This window comes from Mobula hypostoma, chromosome 20 (genome assembly GCF_963921235.1).
Source record: "Mobula hypostoma chromosome 20, sMobHyp1.1, whole genome shotgun sequence".
Taxonomy (NCBI): domain Eukaryota; kingdom Metazoa; phylum Chordata; class Chondrichthyes; order Myliobatiformes; family Myliobatidae; genus Mobula; species Mobula hypostoma.
The window spans coordinates 32,760,913-32,787,847 of record NC_086116.1 but is presented as its reverse complement, the minus strand read 5'-3'; the positions used below and the strand labels follow the sequence as shown (position 1 = coordinate 32,787,847).

General features: G+C 41.7%; 1 protein-coding gene across 1 annotated transcript in view; it reads right to left on the bottom strand.

The window, feature by feature from the left end:
• Positions 1-18,006: 18,006 nt before the first annotated feature.
• The window catches only part of panx2 (pannexin 2), a 55,702-nt gene continuing 46,773 nt past the window's right edge, over positions 18,007-26,935 (bottom strand). The window contains exon 4 of the mRNA XM_063072152.1: positions 18,007-18,761. Within this exon, the coding sequence (XP_062928222.1) occupies positions 18,400-18,761 (362 nt within the window). The 3' untranslated portion in view covers positions 18,007-18,399. The remainder of the gene's footprint in view (positions 18,762-26,935) is intronic.

Genomic DNA, 26,935 nt, shown 5'->3' with positions numbered 1-26,935 from the left:
TCTGGGCAAGCAGTAGTGGTGGTGGATTCATTAGTGAGGGGAACACGCAGGAGTTTCTGTATCTCACAATGAATCACCACTCTGGTATGTTGCCTCCCTGGTGCTGGAGGTAGGGAAGTCTTGGAGAGGCACAGAACATTGAAGCACTGGTTAAGAACAAGAAGGAGGTGCTTAGCAGGTATGGACAATAAGGAACAAGTGAGATATTCCATATAAGAAATGCAGGAGAACACCTAAGAAGGAAATCAGGAGGGCTAAATGAAGGCATAAAGTTGCTCCAGCAGATAAGGTGAAAAAGAATCCCAGGTGCTTCTACAGATATATTAAGAGTGAAAGGATAGCAAGGGAGAAGATTGAAGATCACTTGAAGATCAGAGTGGTCATCTATGCACGGAGCCAAAAAAGATGGTGGAAATCTTAAAAGGAATTCTTTGCTCGAAAGATGGGCACAGAGACTAAATAAGTGAGGCAAAACAGCAGTGAGGTCGTGAAACTTATACAGGTTACAGGGGAGGAGGTGTTGCTGACTTGAGGCAAATTAGGGTGGATAGATCCCCAGGGTCTGACAAGGTATTCCCTTTGACCTACTGCAGAAACTGTAGGGTTCCTAGCAGAGATAGTTAAAGTATATTTGGCAACAGGCAAGGTCCCAGAGGACTGGGAGATAGCTAGTGTTGTTCCATTGATAAAGAAAGGTTCTAAAAGTAAGTTGGGAAATTATAGGCCGGTGAGCCTGATGTCAGTAGTGGGTAAGTTATCGGAAGGTATTCAGAAGCAACTGGGGTATAAGTATTTGGATAGACGGACGGCTTAGGGATAGTCAACATGGCTTTGTGCGTGGTAGGTCATGTCTAACCAATCTTATAGAGTTTTTTGAGGAAGTTCAGGAAAGTTGATGAAAGCAAGACAGTGGATGTTGTCTATATGGACTTTGAAAAGGTCCCACATGGAAGGCTGTTCTAGAAGGTTCAGTCATTCAGCATTCAGGATGAGGTAGTAGATTGGATTAGACTTTTGCTTTGTGGGAGAAGCCACAGAGTGGTAGTAGATAATTGCCTCTCTGACTGGGGGCCTAGTGGTGTGCTGCAGGGATCGGTGCTGGGGCTGTTCTTGTTTGTCATCTATGTCAACGATCTGGATGATAATATGGTAACAGGGATTAGCAAATTTGCGGATGACACCAAGATCGGAAGCATAGTGGACAGTGAGGAAGACTATCAAAGCTTGAATAATGGGCTGATTGGGCTGAAAATGGTAGATGGGATTTAATACAGACAAGTGTGAGGTGTTGCACTTTGGGAGGACAAACCAGGGTAGGACTTACACAGTAAGTGGAGGGGCACTGAGGAGTGTGGTAGAACAGAGGGATCTGGGAGTACAGATCTATAATTCCTTGGAAGTGGTGTCACAGGTAGGTAGGATCATAAAGAAAGCCTTTTTTACACATTGGTGTTTATAAGTATAAGTATTGAGTACAGGAGATGAGATGTTATGTTGAAGTTGCATAAGATGTTGGTGAGGTGTAATTTGAAGTATTGTGTGTAGATTTGGTCACCTACCTACAGGAAAGATATCAATAAGATTGAAAGAGTGCAGAGTAAATTCACAAGGATGTTGCCGGGTCTAGAGGACCTGAGTTATAAGGAAAGGTTGAATAGGTTAGGGCGTAGAAGGTTGAGAGATTTGATACAAAATTATGAGGGGTATAGAAAGGGTAAATACAACAGGTTGAGTGAGACTAGAACCAGAGGTCAGGGGTTAAAGGTGAAAGGTGAAATGTTTAAGGGAATATGAGGGGGAGCTTCTTCACTCAGAGGGTGGTGAGAGTGTGGAATGAGCTGCCAGTGGAAGTGGTTAGTCTGGGTTCCAATTCAACATTTAAGAGAAATTTGGGTAGGTACATTGATGGGAAAGGTATGGAGGGCTATGGTCAGCGCGCATATCGATGGGACAGGGCAGATTACTAGTTTGGCAAGGACTAGATGGGCTGAAAGAGCAGTTACTGTGCTGTTGTGTTTCGTGACTCAGTGACACTATTCTGTAGGATGCCAGGGAACAGCCAGAGGTCGTAGCACAACTTAGTACTAATTGCTGAGGGGTAGATCCTGCAGAGTGAGTTCATGCAGAAGGCTAAAAAAGTAGGACCTCTATGGTCTTAGATTTAGGATTTGGCCCTGTGATGGTGAAGGTCAAAGTAGGATAGCACGGAAGAACCTATGGCTCAAGAACTGCAGCAGGAGGGAGGGCTTTATATACTTCGATCACTGGAATCACTTATGCAGCAGACGAGACATGTCAAAGGACAGGTAAGGAGTCGATACTCTCGCAGGGGGTTTTGTTCACGCTACTCGAGAGGGAGCTGGGCAGACCGATGAAAATGTGGAAGCTAAATCGAGCCAGTCCGGAGGGCGAAGTGGGCAGAGGCAAGTTAGACCATACGATAAGACACAGGAGCAGAATTAGAGATCATTTAGCCCAGTGCTTCCCAACGGGGTCAGTTACGTGCCCTAAGGGGGCATTAGGAGAAATAGAAGTCATCGGGTGAGGTTCAAAACACTTTGGGGAGGGGCAGTAGGCGGTACTCGAACTTGAAGCATGTGACCTGACCAACTGTTAGTAGAGTGGACATTTCCCCAAAAAAAGCATGAGGCACAGGAACACAGGAAGAACCATAGCTCTGCAGGTGGTGAGCACTCAACTGAAACTCAGCAATCTCATTCGATCTTACCAAACTAACAGACATTATTGGGGATGCATAAATTAGCAACCAAGGCGCCCGACAGTTCCCCCTGACTCGCGGCACAGAATGAGTTCATGCAATTTAACAGTTAATAAGTCAAATACACCCTCTTAACTTTCTTTACAGATCTACAGAAAACAGGTTGGGCGCTGGCTGGAACCAAACGGTGAAGTAGAGCCAGTCAATGAACCTGCCGACCCTGAGGATTCCTCGAGGGGTGTTCAAAGTGACCTTGGCTTCACTTGTGTGGTCAAGAACTATCTTTGGGGATTATGAGACCTCACGTGATTGGTCAATCGCGCTAACTGGAATAGTATAAAGGTAGCTTGCCGAACACCAGCTCTATCCTGACTAACATTCAATTCCAATCTTAATCCTTGACAATGTAACTTTTGCTTTTGTGATCATCTTCATTTTCATCGCCATTTCTTTGTGTGGTGTTCCCATCTTTCCATTAGGCTCAACTTGCTGCTTATGGTATTCCAGGAGATGAAAGAAGCATATGAAAAGCATCGCACACTCAAGTAATTTCCCAAGAAAGCAAAAAATGATCTTGATAGTGGTCTCATTGTCTCTTATAACATTTCCAAAATGATAGCAAAGTGTGGAAAATCTCATCCAACTGGTGAAAGATTAATAATGCCTGCTGTATCGGAAGTGCTCACCACAGTTCTCGAAATGGATACCAATATTTTAAAATCAGTTCCTCTGATTTGATTTTAAAATACTGGTATCCATTTTGAGAACAGTGCTGTTCTCAAAATAACTCTGTAGCTCATTGTATTGATGAAATGTGTGAAGACATTGAGTATCAACTATCCACAGAGCTAAAAAAACAGAATTTGGGATACAACTGGATGAGTCAACTGTGCAAGACTATGATGCATTGCTGATAGCATATGAACAGTTTATCAAAAATGGAAAAGTTTTATGAAGAGATTCTCTTTTATAAAAAGTTAAAAACAAAAATCAATGGAGAATCAATCTACGACGAGCTCAAAATGTATATTGAGGACAAAAGTATTCCAGTTTAATCAGGGACGTGATTTCTTGTGCAACAGATGGAACATCATATATGACAGGTTACCATGCTGGTTTAGTGGCATTTATGAAAAAAGAAATTACATGACTGTTTGCAATCCATTGCATAGTTCATTGTCAGCATCTCGCAGCTAAAAACCTCAGCCAGTGACTTTTTTCAAACGTGACTCTTGTAAAATATACTATCAACTCAGGATGTGCGTGGCATAACTGGCAGGTGTGTTTACAGACATTTTTAATCTCTCCCTCTCCCAGTGAAGAGTGCCCTCCTGCTTCAAAAAATCCACTGTTGTCCCTGTACCTAAAAAGACCAAGGTAACATGACTGAATGACTGGCGTCCTGTCGCACTCACCTCAATAGTAAGCAAATGATTTGAAAGGCTGGTCGAGGACTACATCTGCAGCGTGCTACCACCCACACTGGACCTACAGTTCACCTACCAACACAACCGATGGACAGACGACACAATAGCCACAGTTCTGCACACCGTCCTTACACATCTGGAGAAGAGGGATGCTTCTGTGAGAATGCTGTTCTTGGACTACAGTTCAGCATTCAACACCATAATTCCCTCCAGGCTCGACAAGAAGCTCAGAGGCCTCAGCCTTCACTATGCCTTGTGTAGCTGGATTCTGGACTTCCTGTCAGACCGCTGGTAGGTGGTAAGAGTGGGCTCCCTCACCTCTGCCCCTCTGACCCTCAACACAGGAGCCCCTCAGGGCAGTGTCCTAAGCCCCCTCCTTTACTCTCTGTATAACCATGACTGTGTCGCTACCCACAGCTCCAATCTGCTAATTAAATTTGCTGACAATACTACACTGATTGGCCTAATTTCAAATAATAATGAGGCAGCCTACAGAGAGGAATTCATCACCCTGACACAGTGGTGTCAAGAAAACAACCTCTCCTTCAACATCGCAAAACAAAGGAGCTGGTTGTGGACTACAGGAGGAATGGAGACAGGCTAACCCCTATATACATCAATGGATCTGGGGTTGAGAGAGTGAACAGCTTTAAGTTTCTCAGCATAAACATAACCAAGGATCTCATGTGGTCTGTACGTACCGGCTGTGTGGTGAAAAAAGCACAACAGCGTCTCTTTCACCACAGACAGTTGAAGAAGTTTGGTATGGCCCCCCAAATCCTAAGAGCTTTCTACAGGGGCACAATTGAGAGCATCCTGACTGACTGCATCACTGCCTGGTATGGGAACTGTACTTCCTTCAATCTCAGGACTCTGCAGAGAGTGGTGCGGACAGCCCGGCACATCTGTAGATGTGAACTTCCCACTATTCAGGACATTTACAAAGATGGGTGTGTAAAAAGGGCCTGAAGGATCATTGGAGACCCGAGTCACCCCAACCAAAACTGTTCCAGCTGATACATTCTGAGAAGCAGTACCACAGCATAAAAGCCAGGACCAACAGGCCTCGTGACAGCTCCTTCCACCAGGCCATTAGACTGATTAATTCATGCTGACGCAATTGTATTTCTATGTTATATTGACTATCCTGTTGTATATCATATTTATTATAAATTACTATAATTGTACATTGCACATTTAGATGGAGATGTAACATAAAGATTTTTACTCCTCATATATGTGAAGGATGTAGGAAATGAAGTCAATTCAATTCAATAAAATTAAAGCTCATCCATTAAATTGCAGAATATTTTGCTAGGTATGCCAAGATAATGATGAAGAATTTGAACGCTTGCTTCTTCACACTGAAGTGAGTTGGCTGTCAAAAAGGTGCTGTTTAAAGTGTTTCTTTGATCTTTTTGACACTGTGGTTGAATTTTTGCTCAAAGTGGACAAGAGCTTGGGAAAGAAGGTTGAACTTCTACGGGGGATGTGGCATACCTAGCTGATCTGTATGACAAAATGGACATTCTAAATATGAAACTGGAGGGTGAGAATTTCAGTTTAATCTAGGCAAAAAGTGCAGTGTCCACTGTTTTTGGAAAACAGGAAATATATAAGCAAAACATTGGGGGAATAATGTTCTCACAGTTTCCCTGCATGGAAAGTATGGCATTCTCTTTCATAGACGTTGATTTGCAAGAGTACTGCTTACACCTGCAGTCATTGAAGAAGGATTTTCAGAATTAATTCAAGGATTTGATTGATCTGGAAATTCTCAACTGGGTAATTAACCCATTTCTTTGCAAGGTGGAGGAACAGGAAGAGAGTTTGTAAGAAGATATTATTGAATTTCAGAATGATGAAGAAGCAAAAATACTTTTCAAAAATGTTGGCTTTTGAGATATGTAGCTATACCGTCATACAAAGTTTCCTGGTCTCGGAGAAGAGCCAAACTGCTCTTCACTGCATTTTCATCCTCCTACCTTGTTGAAAGAGGCTTCAGTACAGTGAACTACATACTCACAAAAAACAGAAACCACTTGGACATTGCTATGTGTGGGGGTTTAAAGCTTCTGCTGTCACAACTTGAACCATATATTTCAACTCTTGCTAAAAACCATCAAGTTCAAGGATCATATTGATATTGAAGCTGCTGGACAGCGCACAGGTACTGAGTAAGGTTGGTTGAAAGACAAGTAAAAATTTAAAGCAGAATTATTTTTTTCTCATGTTAGCATACAGTAAACGTAGTTTTACATTATGGAGGCACCGGAAAGTATTTTGTGGTTACGAGGGGCGTTGCCAAGTATGAAAGTGCTTTGGTGGTGTTGGGCTATAAAAGGTTGGGAAACTCTCCACCTTTGATCTTGGCTAATTTATTTTTCATCTCAACCCCAATTTCCTGCCCAAAACATTCATTGGCCTATAGTAAATTATCTGAAAATGGATCTTACAAAGCAGCGATCAGTTTCTAAAACCTAGTAAGCACTCTAATGCATTTATTCCAAGAGTCTTAGGTAAATGAAACATAATGTTTTTTTAATTTATTGAGGTACACTGTGGAACAGGCCCTTCCAGCCATTTGATCCACGCCACCTGGCGACTCCCCAGTTTAATCCCAGCCGAATCACAGGACAATTTACAATGGTGAATTAACCTACCAACTGGTACATCTTTGGGAGAAAACTGAAACACCCGGAGGAAACCCATGTGGCCACGGGAAGACCGTACAAACATTTAGCCCTGTATAGTCAGGTAAATAGAATATTTGCCAATAAGTTCACCAGGTATTAGAGAGCATGATTGCACAGCTGCATTAACTTTATTACAATGAGATTCACAAGAAAATTAGATGAGCTTAGAGCAAAGAGCAGCTCTTGCATTCATGAAATTATTGCAATCATGGAAAGATAATTGAGGGAAGGGCAAGACTGGCAGCCTAGTGTTCTGGGGTATAGAAGTTTCAGATGGGGATCAAAAGAAGGTGGGGGAGTCACATCACTACAGATAGGATATTGTCAAGCAGGGGTTCACAACCTGGGGTCCATGGACACCTTGCTTAATGGTATTGGTCCATGGCATTCAAGAGGTTGGGAACCCCTGTTGTAGAGGGATCATTCAATGATGCCATATGGATAGAAGTATAGAATTAAAGTGGAGTGGTCACTTTGCTGCAAGTATACTATTTGCCTCCAAGTAGTGAGTGGGAATTAAGGGAATGGACAAGTAAGCAAATCACAGATAGGATTATAGTAATGAGGGATTTTAAGTTTCCCAATAATGAGTAGGATTCCTCTAGTGCAAGGAATTTAGATGGGGTAAATTTACTAAGTGCATTCAAGAGAATATTTCGAGACAATATGTAGAAGGTCCTACTTGAGGTGGTTCCTTAAGGTTGTCGTAGCCAGGGGAAGTAGTGGGGATAAGCTCCCACTACCTGTTGAATGCTCTCAATAACATGCGCCTCAAATAGCCTCTGACAACCAAGTGCAGCTCCCGGCCTTCACGTGTGGCTTAGCTACTAAGTCTGGTGGAACTGTTTCTACTGATAGAAGAAGGGGCAAAGCTGGGTCACTGGTGCCCTAAAACCAGTCACTTTGGGCAGATGGGGCTTGTCAGCTGTAGTTGGCAGCTCATCTAGGAGAAGGAATCTTTAATCGCAAACCTCTGATGCCTTGTGGCTATACCCACTCATGGGGAAGGCTTTGGGAGTAAACCCTGAGGGAAAAATCTGGATCTGGAACCCCTAAGGCAGTCCTACGTTGAGTTCAACGCTGACTGACAACTCCTGTGATGCTGCTGGTGCCAATCTGTATCAGTTTCTGCTGTTCCTTTGGGTTCATCAGATGTGTGGAGAGGGGGAGCTTGCTCTCATATCGTACTGCCCAGGCTTGCGTGTCTAGACAGCTGGGACGCAACATCTATGTCAATCCTGATCTACAGAGGTGCCACACCTACTTGAGGTGGGAGCCTTGTCTGTGGAAATGACAATGAGTAGCTAGTGTAAGTTTAAGTGGGGGGGCGTATATTTGAGGAACAGTGAACATAATTGTATAAGTTTCAAGGTAATTATGGAAAGGGATAAGGTTGGTCTTAAGTGAATAAATTCAATCGAAGAAAGGCTGATTTCAATGGAACAAGAGAAGACCTGGTGAACATAGATTGTGAACAGATGCCTACAGATTAAACAACAGTTGTCTAGTGGGAATATTTGAAAACAGAGTTAGTAATCGTTTATGGAGAATATTTTTTCTCTGCTGAGAGTGAAAGACAATGATTTTATGGTTAGGGAATCTTTTGATGACAAAGAATATTGAGGATTTGATCAGGTAAAAGAAAGGAATCATGTGACAAGGATAAAAAACTGGAATAAGTGAGTCTTTTGGGGGATTCAGAGGGTGAAGAAGAGAATTTAAGAAAGTTATAAGCAGGGCGAAAAGCACTCATGAAATATCCTTGGCAAGTAAGGTTAAGGAGAATCCCAACACTCTGTAAGTATATCAGGACCATTAGGGAAAGAGGTACCAAAAGTGCAATTGATGTGTGGAGCCAAGGAAAGTGGGTGAGGTGCGTAATAAATACTTCTCATTTATGGAGAAGGACATGGAAGATAGTGAGCTCAGGGAGGACTATGTTGACACTTTGAAGGACATCGGAATTAAGAAAGAGCAGGTATTAGATGTCAAGGATTACACAGAAGTGGAAAGGAACAGAGAGCTTTAATAGTAAACGCAAGAGATTTTGCAGATGCTGGAAATTCAGAGATTTCCTAAGGTTGTCATAGTCAGGGGAGGTAGTGGGGATAAACTCCCACTCCCTATTCAATACTCCCAATTGCGTGCTTTTCAAATAGCCTCTGACAACCGAGTCCAACTCCTGGCCTTCGCGTGTGACTTAGCTACTAAGCCCGACAAAACTGTTTCTACTGAATGGAGAAGGTGCAAAGGTGGGTTACTGGCACCTTAAAGCCAGTAGCTTCAGTCAGATAGACCTTGTCAGCCCTGGTTGGCAGCTCGTCTAGGAGAAGGAAAACTCTGATCTCAAACCTCCGCTACCTTGTAGCTATACTCACTCATGGGCATGGCTTCGGAAGTAAACCCTGCCATGAAATTTGTTTCTTTTTGTGGCAGCACACCGTGCAATACATAAAATTCCTACGGTACTGTGCAAAAGTCTTAGGCTCCCTAGCTACAGGACTTTTAAGTGTCTAAGTCTTTTGCACAGTACTGTAACTATAATATTTGTTTTCTTTTATTTATATACAGCATGGTGACACACCCTTTTGGTCCACGAGCCCGCAGCGCCCAATTACACCCATGTGATCAATCGACATACTCTCCCCTATATCTTTTGAAAGTGGGAGGAAATTGCAGTACCCGAAGGAAGTCCACATGGGAAGTGTGGAATCTCCTTATTGACAGCGGCGAGAAATGAACCCAGGTTACTGGTGCTGTAATAGCTTTAGGCTAACCGTTATGCAATCATGATACCCCAAGTATTTGCTTCAATCATCACCCGTGGTAGCGAGTTCCATATTTTCAATATTCTTTAGATAAATAAGTTTTTAAAAAATTCTTGTTTGGACTTCTTGGTGACTATCTCCTGATATTGGCCTCTGGTTATGCTTTTCCTCACATTCAGTTTGTATCTCTCTGAGGACTTTTTTCATTTTAAAACCTTCTATTAGATCACTCCTTAATCTTTGCTCAAGGGAAAAGAGACCTAATTCTCATCGATGTGTAATTTTATCTGAGTAATGGTTGAATGGTTTCCAATGCTTTATTTCACTCCAATCATGAGTAACTTGTGGAATACGAGTAACTAAAAGATTATTGCTTGTTGGAAATATTTTCATTAATTCCTGATATTTCAACTTCTCAATTACCATAGTAAGATATGGAAACCATAACTTGTCAATATCACAGGGTGGCCAAAGCATTGAGAAAGTATATGGAGATATTTTTCAATTCTTTTGAAACAAATTTTGAAGCAGATGCTTACAGTCTTATTTGTTTGTTTGTTCATTATGTGCCATGTCTTTCCATGACCGTGATTGTTCTTGGCAAATTTCTCTACAGAAGTGGTTTGCCATTGCCTTCTTCTGGGCAGTGTCTTTACAAAATGGGCGACACCAGCCATTATTAATCTTCAGAGATTGTCTGCCTGGCATCAGTGCTTCACCCGACCCTGATCAGGGGTTGGGAGTGCTAAGCAGGTTGTCTAAGGCAGTGGTCCCCAACCACCGGGCCACAAAGCATGTGCTACCGGGCTGTGAGGAAACGATATGATTTGGCGATATGAAACGATATGAGTCAGCTGCACCTTTCCTCATTCCCTGTCACGCACTGTTGAACTGAACATAGGGTTGCCAACTGTCCCGTATTAGCCGGGGACATCCCGTATACTGGGCTAAATTGGTTTGTCCCATACGGGACCGCCCTTGTCCCGTATTTCCCCTGCTAAGGTAGAGTGCTCCTATGAAACTATTCGTAAGCCGAAATGGTGTAAAGCGAAGAAGCAATTACCATTAGTTTATATGGGAAAAATTTTTGAGCGTTCTCAGACCCAACAAATAACCTACCAAATCATACCAAATAACACATAAAACCTAAAATAACACTATAATATAGTAAAAGCAGGAATGATATGATAAATACACAGCCTATATAAAGTAAAAATAATGTATGTACAGCGTAGTTTCACTTAACAGAATTGGGAAGATAAAGCCAAAACCGATTTGTAGAAAAAAACTGGCACGTACACACACGTCACGCATGCGCACACAGGTGCCCGCGCAAGGCTTCATGGTCATGGTAGTCTTTATCGGGGTAAACACAAGTGTCCCGTATTTGACTGCTACTTTTGTCCCTTATTTGGGGGTGAGAAAGTTGGCAACCCGACTTGAACACCCCCCCCCCACCACCCAACCGGTCGGCCGGTCCGCAAGAATGTTGTCAATATTTAACCGGTCTGCGGTGCGAGAAAGGTTGGGGACCCCTGTTCTAAGGGTGACCTGCAGGCTAGTGGAGGGAAAGAGTGCCTTACACCTCCTTTGCTAGAGACATATCTCTACCCTGCCATCCATTTCAGTCTTATAGGCACGGTCATTATTGTCTTCTACAAGGAGGTATCCTACTTTTGGAGCAAACAAATTGTTCTTAAAATCAAATGATATTTATATGTATTATGTTCCCAGAATGTTGACGTAATCTTTAATTAAGTTGATACAAATATACTTCACTCTGCTTGCACATTTGTGTTGTGAGGTGGAGAGGATATTCTCTCTGCTAATGCTGAGGTTATATCCTATTTACCTGTTTACTGTTAGTGTTATCTATTTGTTGGTCAATCATGGAATGCCTTTTGTTGGTATGTATTTTGCTCTTTTGTTTAATTTTTTTTTGAGGTGAACATTGTCAACCATCCAGTATTCTTATTTCCCATTTAATTAGCTCAAAATGTTTGTTTGCTTATCAAGCTGCTGTTACATCTTATCTTTTGCTGCACTGAGCGTGCATAGTAACATTTATAAGTTTATGGATGTTACTCAAAACTCCCTTGGATAAATGTTCCTAATTACAAAGAACTTCAAAGTAATATGTTTGAATGTTTGCTTGAATTTGTGTTAAGTTTGCAAACTTTACTGTAAAGGTTGACGTTGCCCACATCTTGTTGGCACTTTCCAGATCTCGACTGGCATGTCAGCATGGGTACTATTCATGCTGTGACACTGTCTGACCAAAGTAGGACTGTCCGGAACATCAGTTAGAAACAGCAGAAGGCTGCCCTCTCTGATGTCTGTCTGTGCAGGACAGACACTACTAAAGAGGAAGGGACACAATTCCAATGAAGCCATGGCCTTCACACAAACAATGACATAATATTAGACCATAAGACCATAAAATGTAGGAGCAGAAATAGGCCATTTGGCCCATCAAGTCTGCTCCACCATACGATCATGGGCTGATCCAATTCTTCCAGTCATCTCCAATCCCCTGCCTTCACCCCATACCCTTTGATGCCCTGGCTAATCAAGAACCTATCTATCTTTGCCTTAAGTACACCCAATGACTTGGCCTCCACAGCCACTCATGGCAACAAGTTCCACAGATTTACCACCCTCTGACTAAAGTAATTTCTCCGCATCTCTGTTCTAAATGGATGTCCTTCAATCCTGCAGTTGTGCCCTCTTGTCCTAGAATCCCCTACTATGCGAAATAACTTTGCCACATTTAATCTATTTAGGCCTTTTAACATTTGGAATGTTTCTATGAGATCCCCCCTCATTCCTTACTTTGTAATATTCCTTCCTTTGTCAGAGAATTAGTACGAGAATGCTGTCAGTATTAAAATCAAGACTTGCTAAGGTCTTGTTCTGGGGCAGTTAAGATAATTGTCATTCTCAATACTTGAGTTCATCCAGGTATCTGTTGGGTCAGATGCTGAATCTTACTGTCAGCTCTGCACAGCTTTATGGAGCAGGTGACTGAGGTCGGTATGATTAGTTCTACCTCGACTCTTCCCTATGACCCCAGTGAGAATGGGTGGGCTCTCAGATTTCTACTTCTGGCTGACCTTCTCATTGGTGCAGGGGGTCAGCACCTGCCCTCAGATGATGGTTAAGATCCTCCAGGTCAGTGAAGCTTGTATTAAATAGAAACAATTTCACTCCAGGGAATGTGGACTTACAGAATGGTGGACCACACCCTGATGCCAAGCAATGGTCGGGAACAAGATAGTGGTGATAAGTTGGAGGATCCATATATTGGGTAGAAAGGGGCAGGGAAGGAGTGTTTTGGCATCTTGATGCTATATAGGTGCTTTTCAGGAGATGAAATGAACTTTTATAATGGTGGAGGTTCCTGGGAGAATGTGCTCCATTTTTACTGTTCTCCTCTTCCTCCAGTTCTTCCTCTGCTTGTTGCTCACTGTACAATAGCCCATCTCCATTCTGGAGAACCTGGAAAAAAACTGTCCCTTTAGCTGGTATGTGTCAGACTGCTTGACGCCTCTACCTCCTGACACCTCTGATTAGCCAGCTGTTTGGAGTTTTAAAGCAAGACTAATGACACCCATGCAGAATATCACCGGTTGTGTCTCAGTGTGGTATGCACAGACACACTGGATAACAACAATCTCATCTAGCACACTTCTCCAAGAGGACCACAACCTTGTTGAGGTTGGGAGACTTGCATGTCTCAATGACCGGGAGAACGATGCTGGCTGGAGTCAGGGCTTCAAGCCTTGGCCCATGCCAAACAGGTCAAAGGTTAGAGGCCAGACTAGGAGTGGTCCACCAGTCCCCCTGGGTTCAGGGGTTCAGCTCAGGGCCAACAACCCTGACTGGTCAAACAAAACTGTTGCGGAAACAGCAATGAAGAATCCTTTCGCATCTGTGTGTGACTGTATTCCTGAGTCTCCTCCTGGGACTGGCATGGTCCACAGTAGTGGCACGATGAAGGAAGCCATGAACACCAGACAGACAGAGATGCAGGTCCTTTATTGTGGCGTAATGGGCAGAAAGTATGTAAATTATTGAGCACACAATTGATATGATGAAGATTCTCTTTAGTTTCCTTGGCAGGCAGAAGGTACAAATGTGTAAGAAGATGCACGTCAGATTCCTTGGAGGTTCCCTGATCTTCAGGAATTCCCCATCTGGTGTTTAGAGGTTCAACCAGTCACCCATGACTTTGCCTACTGCCCATTGCTGGGCATCAATTCACATTTCAGCATTCTAAACCTGTGAGAAGCCCACTTATCAGGCTAGAAACTGATCTCAGTGAGTTATTTGCATTTGGAGGTCCGAAGAACTGAAACTTTGTACTCGAGCATATTGCGAAGCTCCAGTCTGTGCTCCCCTGTGAAATCACAAACCTCGACTCTGCCTCCACAGAAATTCTGCACAGTTCGACCCCAAAGGCTCCAGCAAAGGAGGAGGCTGGTTGGTCAGATCTCTGCTCTCACAGCTGGGGTGCTGATGCCTCCACAAAAATCGCAGAGGGGAAGACTTGTTTATTGGGACACTAGAAGCTCCTGAAGAATGCAGACTGAGAAGTGGAAGCACCTTAAGTGGAGCTACACCCACAAAACGCTGGAGAAACTCAGCTGGTCAGGCAGCATCTATGCAAATGAATAAACAGAGAATGCTGAGACCCTTCTTCAGGACTGGAAAGGAAGCGGGGAAGATGGCAGAATAAAATGGTACAAGGAGAGGAAGGAGGACTAGCTACAAGGTGATAGGTGACAGGTGGGTGGGAAAGATAAGGGGCTGGAGAGGAAGGAATCTGATAGGAGAGGAGAGTGGACCAGAGGAGACAGGGAAGGAGGAGGGGTGACGGGGGAGACAGTATGCCAGTGAGAAGAGATGAAAGACCAGAGTGGGGAATTTCATTGGTGCATCTGTCCTATCCCCTTTATCTTTTTGATGGTGCTCAAAATCTTTTCTGCTTGCATCAAAGTTCTGTGCTCATTTCTGCAGGCCCAGAGGACAATTAAGTGGCCATGGCTGGTGCATCCTCCTGAGTGTGTAGACTGAGTAAGTGTTCGTAGGCACCCATTGGATTACCGGTTTGAAGTAGGTGGCTGCTCATTACATGGTGCCTCTTGTGCCCAAGACAGACTTCTCCAATCTCTCCCTGTGAGCGCAGACTGTGGCTAGGATGCCTGTCCAAGCCTCAGGTATTTGACTGCCACACTGCTCCAGGAGTATTAAGTTGCTCATCACTATCCAATGTATCTCATCTACATTGAGAACTCGGGGAGTCTGGTACCCTCCAAAAGAACTGAAGCTTTGCACTTCACTGCGGACTTGCCACTGCAGGGTCCTCACCTCCTTCCCTGTCTCCTCTGGTCCACTTTCTTCTCCTAGCTGATTCCTTCCTCTCCAGCCCTTTATCTTTCCCACTCACCTGGCTTCATCTATCACCTTCCAGCTAGTCCTCCTTCCCCTTCCCCCAGCTTTTTATTCTGACATCTTCCTCCTTCCTTTCCAGGCCTGAAGAGAGGTCTCGGCCAGAAAAGTCGACTGTTTATTCATTTCTGTAGATGCTGCCCGACCTGCTGAGTATCTCCAGCATTTTGTATGCATTGCTTTGGAGTGTTTGTCTTTTTCTCATCCTCACAAATGCTCTGCCCTGATTTTTATATCTTCTGTTTTTCTTTTGATGGGATAAGTATGGCAAATTAGAAAATACATCGGTTCATAAAATTGCAGTAACTGTTGCTATAATTATATGTGTTGAAACTTTGATGTTATCACAAAGAAAGATGTTGTTAAGTTACTTGTTTACTTTGGATTGGATTGTTTATGCTGACTTTTACATCCATCCATTTTAACTTCAGGTGTATCTTTGAGTCTGGAGGTGTACCTGGAAGCAATCTGGAATCAAATGAGTACAATGTCACATCATCTTGTCTTGAACGGCTGCGTTGAAGGAGGTAAATCAGCATCTTTCTCTTAAGCCAGGGGTTCCCAACCTTTTTTATGCCATGGACCAATATTGTTAAGCAAAGGGTCCAGGGACCCTAGGTTAGGAACCCCTGTCTTAAACCATTAATGTTTGTATAATTTCTTCTACAAAGACTATTGCCCTTATTTGGTTTTGTATAAAAACAATGTGTTTGATGGTTAATTTTGCATCTTTTCGGTGAGTTTAGTTTTGTGATATTAGAAATATTTATTTTTGGATTGAACTCTATCAGAATAAACAATTAAATTTTTCAATTACAGAATGGTGAATGACAATTGGTAAATGCACACTGGGCATTGAAATTAGTGGGAAAAGTGAAGTCAGTGGTTAAAAAACACATGGAGCACTTGGTTTTATAAATGGAACTTTGAACTTTTGAACTTTGAATGGAAGTGAGAGCATAGCATCAGGGACAACATGACAAACTTTTATAAAATACCTGAAACTTATTGTGTTTTTTCACTCGTTTTCTTGCCATTTGTGCAATTTGTTTTTATTTTCCACGTCGGGTGTTTGATGTTTTCTTTGAATGGGTTCCATGTTTAGTTTGTTTCATGGCTGTCTGCAGGAAGACGAACCTCAGGGTTGTATGCTGCGTACATACTTTGATAAGTTTCTTTGACTTTGACTTTGAACAGCCTTTACTGGAGCATTGTCTCAAGTTTGTGGCATTGCACTTCAGAAAAGACCATAAGACCATAAGATATAGGAGCAGAATCACACCATTTGACCCAATGAGTCTGCTCTGTCATTTTATTACGGCTGATTCAATTCTCCTCTCAGCCCCATCTCCCGCCTTCCCCACTCCCATATCCCTGCATGCCCTGATCAATGAAGAATCCATCAACCAATCTATCAAACGGTATTAAACTTTGTGGAAAGGATCCAGCAGAGAATTACTAGAATTAATCCAGTGTCAGGGATTTTTATTACATATATATTTTCTTCTGATATAAAAAGAGGCATTTTACCCTATGAGTATCTACCAACTTTCAGATTAGACCCACTGATTGTATTCCTCTGTTTAATCCTCTGTAACCTGTTCACTCACAGATACACATTGATTCCATCCTCCTTCCTTCCCCTCCTTCTTGCTTCTCTATCTGTCACCATGCAGGATCATGAGGATCTCTGCAGCGGCAATGCCAGCACTATCCAAATACCAGCATTCCTCAGCATTTTACAATCCTGCACTTACACTTAGACCATAACACCATTAGACATAGAAGCAGAATGAGGCCACCCGGCCCATTGAGTCTGATCCACATTCCATCATGTCTGATTTACTATCCCTCTCATCTCCATTCTCCTGCTTTCTCCCCATAACCTTTGACACCCTGAGTAACCAAGAACCTCAACACCTCCCCTTTAAATATACCAAGTGACAAGACGTCCACAGCCGTCTGTGGCAATGAATTCCACAGATTCGCCATTCTCTGGCTAAAGAAATTCCTCCTCATATTTGTTCTAAATGGATGTTCCTCTGGTCTTAGACCCCCCAACTAAAGGAAACATTCATTCTGTCTAGGCCTTTCAATATTCTTCCCCCCAACCCATCCATTCTTCTAAACTCCAGTGAGTACAGACCCAGAGCCATTAAATGCTCCTCACACATTAACCCGTCCATTCCTGGAATCTCCTCTGGACCATCTCAAATGCCAGCATAGCCTTTCTTAGATGAGGGGCCCAAAACTGCTCACAATACTCTAAGTGGGGTCTGACCAGTGCACTGGGTCCAGAGCTGAAACCAATCTGCCCATCTAAATAACTCTAACCATTTTGTTAGAACGCTATAAAACTCTAGTCGGTAATGACACGCTAGCGCACTATGCGTTAAATTCTGTTAAAGCTAGGCTGAATTTATTAATTGATATTGAGTGAGACTATTCTGCAACAACAATTAGACCAAAAGCACAGCTGAGATGTGGAATACTACTAGATCAGTGAAGTGGAAGTACTGGCCGTGACTTGCTGGTTACGTTCAGAATGGCGACTTTTGCATCCCATAGACAATATTTATTGCTATCCTTCACTTGTAGAGCAGATGCATTTGTGCTTCCTAAGAAACGGAATACAGAAATACAATGCCACTCTACTGATTTGGATAAAACTTCCATGAAATAAAAATGTAAGGCGTAAAAGTCCTTAAAAACGTAACTGAAAACTGGAGGTTTCAGCTGCTTTGGAGTTTTGTGATTCTCATCTCTGTTTATTGCATTTTTGTCCTATGAAGCAGTTTTCTCCTCCTGTAGTGATCTACTATTAAAAATGTGTAAAAATAAACTGTGTAAACATTTATTGGTTCTTTATTGGTATCTCGACAAAGAACCAGTGAAGATTCCTTCATTCTAGTTGCTCTGACCGTATCTTTCCAACAACACTGGCATGTTCATGCACTCTGACAGAAAATCTCTGCCAATTATAGTTCATCAACCATTCGCCCTTCAACTCCAGGTTTTTGTCCATCATTTCTTCGTCACATCACATTGCTGACAGTTTTAGGATAGATTTAAAAACCCAAAATACAATTAATAAAGCTAAGCACCATAAAGTTTGTTGAGTCTTGAGAGCTTGTTGACTTAAATATATTTTTTCTGGGTTAGGAAGCATGCCTGTTGGTCATCTTGCATCTAATGAAACCACATTGACACATTGTGAGTACTATTTGCATTATGCATTACCTAAAATGATGGAGAGATTATTACTTGTGTCAATGTCATCTTTCAATGATGCGTTATCAGCCTTATGAGAAGAATGACACTACAGCATACCTAATATGCTAATATTCTATTGTGCTAACCATTACTACAGGATCTTCAAAGGTAGTGAGTAATATCTTCTCTGGTGAACGTATGGGTAGATCCTCTGTATTTGCAGAGGAAATTACTTTAGCATTTAGCAAGCTGGGGGCAAATGCTTCATCTTCGTGGTCTTCATACAGCGTTTGAATATTCTGGATGTCGATGAGTGGGAGGGTAGGGTTACGGTTGAATTGTGATCTTGCTTCGCGGATATCTTTTTCTGCCGTAGGCAAGTTGTTCGTGAAGTTGGTACCGTAAGGTCTACTGTCAGGTAGCGTTAGGCAGCTCTCTGATGAACATTTAATATTGCTTGCAGCACCTCCTTCAAACAGATTACTATCTATGAGAAATAACTTGTTAGAGTTCAAACAGCCATGAAAAAAAACATTGAATTTTCTTTTTAATATTTGCATTTGATTCTTAACCATTATAATTACAATTAGATAAATCTGCAGATCAATATGTATAGTTCAGCATATATATCAATGTTAATCATTACTTCAGGTTATGAGAATGTAACAATCGCTTCTGTTTTTGCAAAAAAATTGAGATTATGGAAGTAACATTTTTACATATGGAAGTAAGATCTTAAATCTTGGTGCAGGACTATTAAAGTAAAATATAAATAGATCTCTGTAAAAATAAAGAAAAACCCTGAGTTAGACAAAGAAGTATAAAAGTACACATTTCATCAACATTAAAAACCTATTATACACTCTCTGTCATATGATGTCTCCTTGATCTTGCCATTTACGATGGACTCTCTAATTCCAGCAATTTTCGTCCTTCATCAGAAACATTTCCTTATGCCTTCCAACACCATGTCATTATGAATTGAAAATTGCAAAATAATCCCCCCCTCAGCTCACGTGGAAAACATATTGAAAACTCCTGCAGCCCAGAATTCAAATTTCCTTGTGTCAATTTTATTCTTATCCATTTCTCAATATGCTTCCCAATTCCTCACCTCAACCTTTAATTACATATCCCAAGCCTAACACATTCTCTCTCCTTAATGCCGTTCCCCTTAGTATGGTCTCAGTAATAGCAGAACTGAGTGTAGATGATCCCAAACTGCTGAAACTGTAATTAGATTTATCTGTGGCCTGCAGTAAACGAATAACACGGCAGTAGATTGAACAGAAATGAGCTGAAAATGAATATCCTTGAAGTGTTTCATTGACTTTGTGGTTAGATCTTTTATAGTCTGTGATTTTTGCTCGTTTTTTTGCTATTTATGCGATTTGTTTTTTTTTATACATGGGGGGGTGGTGTTGTTGTTTTTCTTTGAACGGGTTCCATGGTTTTCCTTGTTTCATGGCTGTAAGTGGGAAGACGAATTGCAGGGTATATGCTGCATATATACTTTGATAATAAATCATTGAATCCAAATTATAAGTAGGACCATACTGTATAACCATAATTTAAGAAAAGAAAATAGGGGTGTGTTTGTATAGACTGTTACGGAACTTGCATTGTCTGAAGAAGATACATGAAGAAATTGACTTTCAGGTGAATACGTTAACCTTGTCAGTAAAGAGAATGTAATGCCCTGTTTAAGATTTCTACTGCTATGCTGTGAGGTATATTTTTATTTTAGCAATATACTGCAAAAGCAGTGTGTAAGAGTGTTTTGGCTTCGGCCAAAGATACAGAGCCATTTTGCTGTGTCAGCCAATCGGGTTTGCCATGGTACATGTTGTAACTTTCTGCCCAGTGGGATGCAATGGAAGATTTGAGAGAGCTGGGAGGAAGTGCCAATGCTCCTGAGTTAGTCAGTTCATTCAAGATGGTCTTGTTTGAACTGTGGCTGGTGTCTTTCACGCAGAACATGGGTTCAGCATGTGAGTAAAATGATACACCTGACTACTCCAGAAACGAGCTCCAATGTTTATGTGCACATTTGGATTGGCTTAACTGTAATAGGCCCTTTTATTTTTCTTTTCTTTTTCTGTTAAATGTTTGTTAAAGTTGAAATATTGGTAAATATATTTCATTTGTAATTTTATGCCGGTGTTATTTTTCTGGAGAATGATAACTTGCATGGGGCAGTATTCACACAGTATTCACTTCAATTAATGTTCCTCCCTGGAACTTTCTAACTTCCCTGCTTGGTTGAACCCAAATCATACCGACCCTAGCTGTGTGTTGCTTATGGAAGGGTGGCCTCCCCACTGCTGAGTCACATGGCTGTTAGCAGAGTTAGTTAGTGAGCCAAGTTTGTATACAAGCATTGGTGGCGGGTGGGGGGGGGGTGATTGCAAGAATAAAATATAATATATCTATATCTAGTGCTGTCATTTCAAGAAGACACCTGAACGGCAGAGCAAATCTGGGCTTAGAAAAAGTAATGTGCTTCTTATTCCATCACTGCTCCAATTACCCACCCAATCCGGGTTTTGCCGACATCCCAAGGATGATTTTTTTAAATGTTCTCCAACTTTCTGAAACGTGGGCCTTCCAGCTTAGGTAAAAGGAAAAAGGAATAAAAGACACAGAAAGGCATAAAAGACCAGTGGTAGTCATGCAGTTCTGTGCTTGGTCACATCAGCAGTAGAAAGAAATATGGGCATTACAACCACATAAATTCTACCGTTCCATCATTGAATGAAATCATGGCTGAACTATCACATGATGACCATGCTTCTGCCTAATCCCATTTCTCCTGGTAACTGGCAGACCATCCACCTTGCTCACCGCAGCAGATCTGTTGCTGCTGTGGTGACAGTTTCTGAATCCACAGCTCCGTCTCATTGACGGACCCTAAGGTACTAGTTCCAGGGGCTTGAAATGAGCTCTCCAAAAGGTAACTGGACTTCAGCAACAAATCATCCTTGTAATGATTTCATATCTGAAATAATTTTTAAATGCCACTGCATTTCTTCATTTGCTAGTTGTTGGAGTGGTATGTTTGCATTTATTTAGCGCCAGGAACTTCATTTTTCTTTATTGCAGGACCTCTACTTCTGCAGTATCAGAGCGTATATTTCCCCTACAATATCACTTCCTTTGGTCATTAAAGCTTTCCTTTCACCTTGAGTTCCTGTCTGCCCGGAAACAGAATTACTCCGTAAGGTGTGCAAAAGTTCATGCTGAATAGATGTTTTTTTTTCCTACTGCAAAAGACTATTTTTATTAAGAGAGGGATTCTCAAAGCAATACTTGTAGCTTTGCTTTAGGCTCTTGGTGTGCAAGTCTGTGATGAGGGTCAACAAAGTTATGTTGTTACATTATTGCCAAAGCAAAGTTGTGACATGCAGTTTTCAGATATTTATTGATGTGCAGCGGGATCTGCTGCCAAGCTGATATACCCGAATGTCTGCTGGAACTGTGAGCAGAATTTCCCGGTGGCCAACCATTTTTATTCCTATCCTCATTCCCATTCTGACATGTCGGTCCATGGCCTCCTCTTTTGCCATGAGAAGGCCACTCTCCGGGTGGAGGAACAACACTTCATATTCCGTCTGGGTAGCCTCCAACCTGGTGGCGTGAACATTGATTTCTCCTCCTGGTAAACCTCCCCCTTTCCTTTTCTTCTATTCCCCACTATGACCTCTCACCTCTTCTCTTCACTTGCCTATCACCCCCCCCCCACACTTTGGTGCCCCTCCTCCTTCCCTTTCTCCCATGGTCTACTCTTCTCTCCTATCAGATTCTTCCTTCTCCAGCCTTTTACCTTTCCCACCCATCTGGCTTCACCTATCACCTTCTAGCAATTCTCCTTCACCTCCCCACACCTTTATTTATTCTGGTATCTTCCCCCTTCCTGTGCTGAAGATGAGGTCGCTGGTTTATAAACAGAGGCAATGTGTAGTGAGGAGAAGTTGTTGATAGGGCAAAATTGCAGTCAACAGGATGAGTTGCAATGTAAAAGGTGGACAAAATTGAGAAGGATGAATACAGGACTGAAAGTGTTGTACTTGAATGCGTGCAGTATACTGAATAAGGTAGATAAGCTTGCAGCACAGTTACAGATTAGCATGTATCATGTTGTAGGCATCACTGAATCATGGCTCAAAGAAGATTATAGCTGGGAGCTTAATATCCAAAGATGCACATTGTATCAAAAGGACAGGCAGGAAGGCAGAGGGGGCGGCGTTGTTCTGTTGGTAAAAAATGAAATCAAATCTTTAGAAAGAGGTGACATCGGGTGGGAAGGTATTGAATCATTGTGGATAGAGCTAAGGAAATGCAAGGATAAAAAGACCCTGGTGGGAGTTGTATATAAAGTTGTATGTAAGGTCTACAAATTACAGTGGGAAATAGAAAATGCATACCAAAGGTCAATGTTAAAATATGCAGGTAGATTGGGAAGGTAGGTTGGTGCAGGATTCCAGGAGGGGGAATTTCTAGAATGCTTACGGGATGGCTTTTTAGAGCAACTTGTGGTTGAGCCCACCTGTGGATCAGATATTCTGAATTGGTTGTTGTGCAATGAACCAGAATTGATTAGAGAGCTCAAGATAAAAGAACCCGGAGGGGAAAGTGATCATAATACGATTAAATTCACCCTGAAATTTGTGAAGGAGAAACTGAAGTCAGATGTATCAGTATTACAGTGCAGTAAATGGAATTACAGGGGCAGGAAAGAGGAATTGGCTAGAATTGATTGGAAAACAACACTGGCAGGGATGACAAGAGAGCAGCAATGGCTGGAATTTCTGGAAGCAATTCGGAAAGCATAGGATATAGACATTCCAAAGGGGAAGAAGTATTCTACAGACAAGATGACACAACCATAGCAACAAGGGAAATCAAAGTCATCATCAAAGCCAAAGAGAGAATATAATACAGCAAAAATTAGTGGAAAGTCAGAGGATTGTGAAGCTTTTAAAAACCAACAGAAATCAACTAAAAAATCATAAAGAAGGTAAAGGTGGAAAACAAAAGTAAGCTAGCCAATAATATTTAAGAGGATACCAAAAGTTTCTTCAGATATATGAAGTGTAAAAGAGAGGCAAGAGTGGATATTGGGTCTGCTTGATAATGATGCTGGAGAGGTAGTAATGGGGGATAATGAATCATGGATGAACTGAATAAGTATTTCGATAGGTTTCAATAGATACATTTAATGTCAGAGAAATGTATACAATATACTTCCTGAAATTCTTTTTCTTCACAAACATTTTGTATAATTCTTCACTGTGGAAGACACTAGCAGTATGGTGGAAGTTCCAGGTGTCAGGAGGGCATGAAGTGTGAGAAATTGCCTTTTCTAGAGAGCAGGTTCTTGGGAAACTTAAAGGTCTGAAGTTAGATAAGTCACCTGCACCAGTTGGTATATACTCCAGGGTTCTGAAAGAGGTGGCTGAAGAGATTGTGGAGGCATTAGTAATGATCTTTCAAGAATCACTAGATTGTGGAATGGTTCCAGAAGACTGAAGAATTGCAAATAGCACTCTGCTCTTCAAGAAGAGTGAGAGGCAGAAGAAAGCAAACTATAGACCAGTTAATCTGAACTCAGTGGTTGAGCAGATGTCAGAGTCGATTGTTAAGGATGTGGTTTCAGGGTATTTGGAGGCACAAGATAAAATAGGTCATAGTCAGCATGGTTTCCTCAAGGGAAAAAACTTGCCTGACAAATCTGTTGGATCTTTGAAGAAATAACAAGCAAGATAGACAAAGGAGAATCAGTTGATGTTGTGTACTTGGATTTTCAGAAGGCCTTTGACAAGGTGCCACAACGAGACTGTTTAGCAAGTTATGAGCCCATGGTATTACAGGAAGGATTCTAGCATGGATAAAGCAATGGCTGATTGGCAACTGGCAAAGAGTGGGAATAAAGGGAACCTTTTCTGGTTGGCTGCCAGTGACTAGTGGTGTTCCATAGGGGTCTGTGTTGGGACCAATTCTTTTTACATTATATGTCAATGATTTGGATGATGGAATTGATGGCTTTATTTCAAAGTTTGAAGATGATATAAAGATAGGCGGAGGGGCATGTGGTTTTGAGGAAGTAGGACTTAGTCAGATTAGGAGAATGGGCAAAAAAGTGGCAGATTTTGGGAAATGTATGGTTATGCACTTTGGTGGAAGTAATGAAAGGGATGACTATTTTCTAAATAGAGAGAAAATACAAAAAAATGAGGCACAAAAGGACTTGGGAGGATTCTCTAAATGTTAATATGCAGGTTCAGTCAGTGGTGAGGAAAGCAAATGTGATGTTCGCATTCATGTCAAGAGGACTAGAATATAAAGGCAAGGATGTAATGTTGAAACTTTATAAGACACTGTAGAGGCCTCACTTGGGAGTATGGTGAACAGGTTTGGGCCCCTTATCTTAAAAACAACGTGCTGACTGAGAAGAGGGTTCAAAAGAGGTTCACAGAAATGGTTCCAGGATTGAATGGCTTGTCATACGAAGAGTGTTTGATGGCTCTGGACCTGTATTCACTAGGATTCAGAAGAATGAGAGGTTACCTAATTGAAACCTATCAAATTGTGAAAGGCCTTGATAGAGTGGATGTGGAAAAAATGTTTCCTATGGTGGGAGAGTCGAAGATCAGAAGATACAGCCTCAGAGTAGATGGGTGTCCTTTTGGAACAGATATGAGGAGGAATTTCTTTAGTCAGAGAGTGGTGAATCTGTGGAATTCTTTGCCACAGGCAGCTGTGGAGGCCAAGTCTTTGTGTATATTTAAGGCAGAGGTTGATAGATTCTTGATTGGTCACTGCATGAAGAGATAATGGGAGAAGGCTGGAGATTGAGGCTGAGAGGAAAATTGGATCAGCCATGATGCAATGGTGGAGCAGACTTGAGATTCTTCTCCTATATCTTATGGTTTTCCTTTCTACTCCTGAAGAAGGGACTGAACCCGAAATGTTGACTGTTTATTCATTTCCATAGATGTTGCCTGATCTGTTGAGTTCCTTCAGCATTTTGTGTGTGTAGCTCTTAAATAGAACCATGTTTGTGCCTTCATTCACCACAATATATTCCCAAATCAAGAACCTCCTCTCCTCAAATATATGAGATTACTGAGGGATGAGTAATACACATTCTGGAATGACATCTGTCACATCTTCATCATCATTATGTGTCTGTTTTCAAATGACATATGTAATCATGGTCTTTTCATGACCATGATTGTTCTTGGCAAATTTTTACAGTAGTGGCTTGTCATTGTCCTCTTCTGGGCAGTGTCTTTACAAGATGGGGTGACACCAGCCATTATCAATACAAGGTGTTATATCCACATAATACTTTTATTTCCTTTCTGTTCTTATCAGCTGCTGAAATGAAACATGTTTCCCTTGATGATTCCACACACGGCTTCCTTCACATCCCTCTGGCTTCCTTCTTCATCCTTCTGTTTTCCGGAATACACGTTGCTGTTATGAAGTTCAAAAATCCCTCAGCAGTATTGGACTGAATCAGCTTTAATATCACTGCATATGTTGTGAAATTTATCGTCTTTGTGGCAAGAGTACAATGCAACACATAATAATAGAAAAAAGTTGAATTACAGTAAATGTGTGTGTGTGTGTGTGTGTGTGTGTGTGTGTGTGTTAAATAGTTAAATTAAATAAGTAATGCAAAAATGAAAATAAGAAAGTAGTGAGGTGGTGTTCCCGGGTTCAAAGTCCATTCAGTAATCAGATGGCAGAGGGGAGGAAGAAACTGTTCCTGAATTGTTGAGTGTGTGACTTCAGGCTCCTATAGTTCCTCCTAGTGTTAGCAATGAGAACGAGGCATGCTCTGGGTGATGGGGGTTCTTAACGATAGATGCTGCCTTTTTCAGGCATCGCTCCTTGAAGATGTCCTTTATACTACGGAGTCTAGTGCCCATGACGGAGCCGGCTAAGTTTACAACTCTTTGCAACTTATTTCAATCCCCCCAGCACCCCATACCAGATAGTGATACAGCCAGTTAGAATGCTCTGAAATGTACATCTGCAGAAATTTGCGAGTGTCTTTGGTGACATACCAAATCTCCTCAAACTCTTAATGAAATATAGCCGCACAGCTGCATTGATATGTTGGGTCCAGAATAAATCCTCAGAGATGTTAACAGCCAGGAGCTTGAAATTGCTCACTCTTTCCGCTTCTGATCCTTCTATGAGGACTGGTGTGTGTTCCCTCATCTTACCCTTTCTGAAGTCTACTATCAGTTAATAAATAACTGATTTAGCAGATCATTTGGTTGGGTGGTTTCAACAACTCCTTAAACAACACACTTCGAATCTAAGTCTTAGACGATGGTCAATTTTCAAACTATTCCACTGTCTTTTTCCATCTTTTTTATTTTGGTTCTTTTGAAATGAAACATTTTCCTTATTTTCTTCACTCTCATAATTCTTTCTTTGTTCTTCCTACTGCTCTTCATTCTTGTCGTCCTGTCTTATTTAAGTAAATTTCCAGACCAAAGAGGCCTGACTTTTTATTGGCATAAATGCTTGAGGGAAACACGATACATCGATAAGACTCTTTATAAATAAAGCCAACAGATTTTATAAATGAATTCATAGAGCACAGAAGTAAGGGTATGACTCATAGATTATTGCTGAATTAAT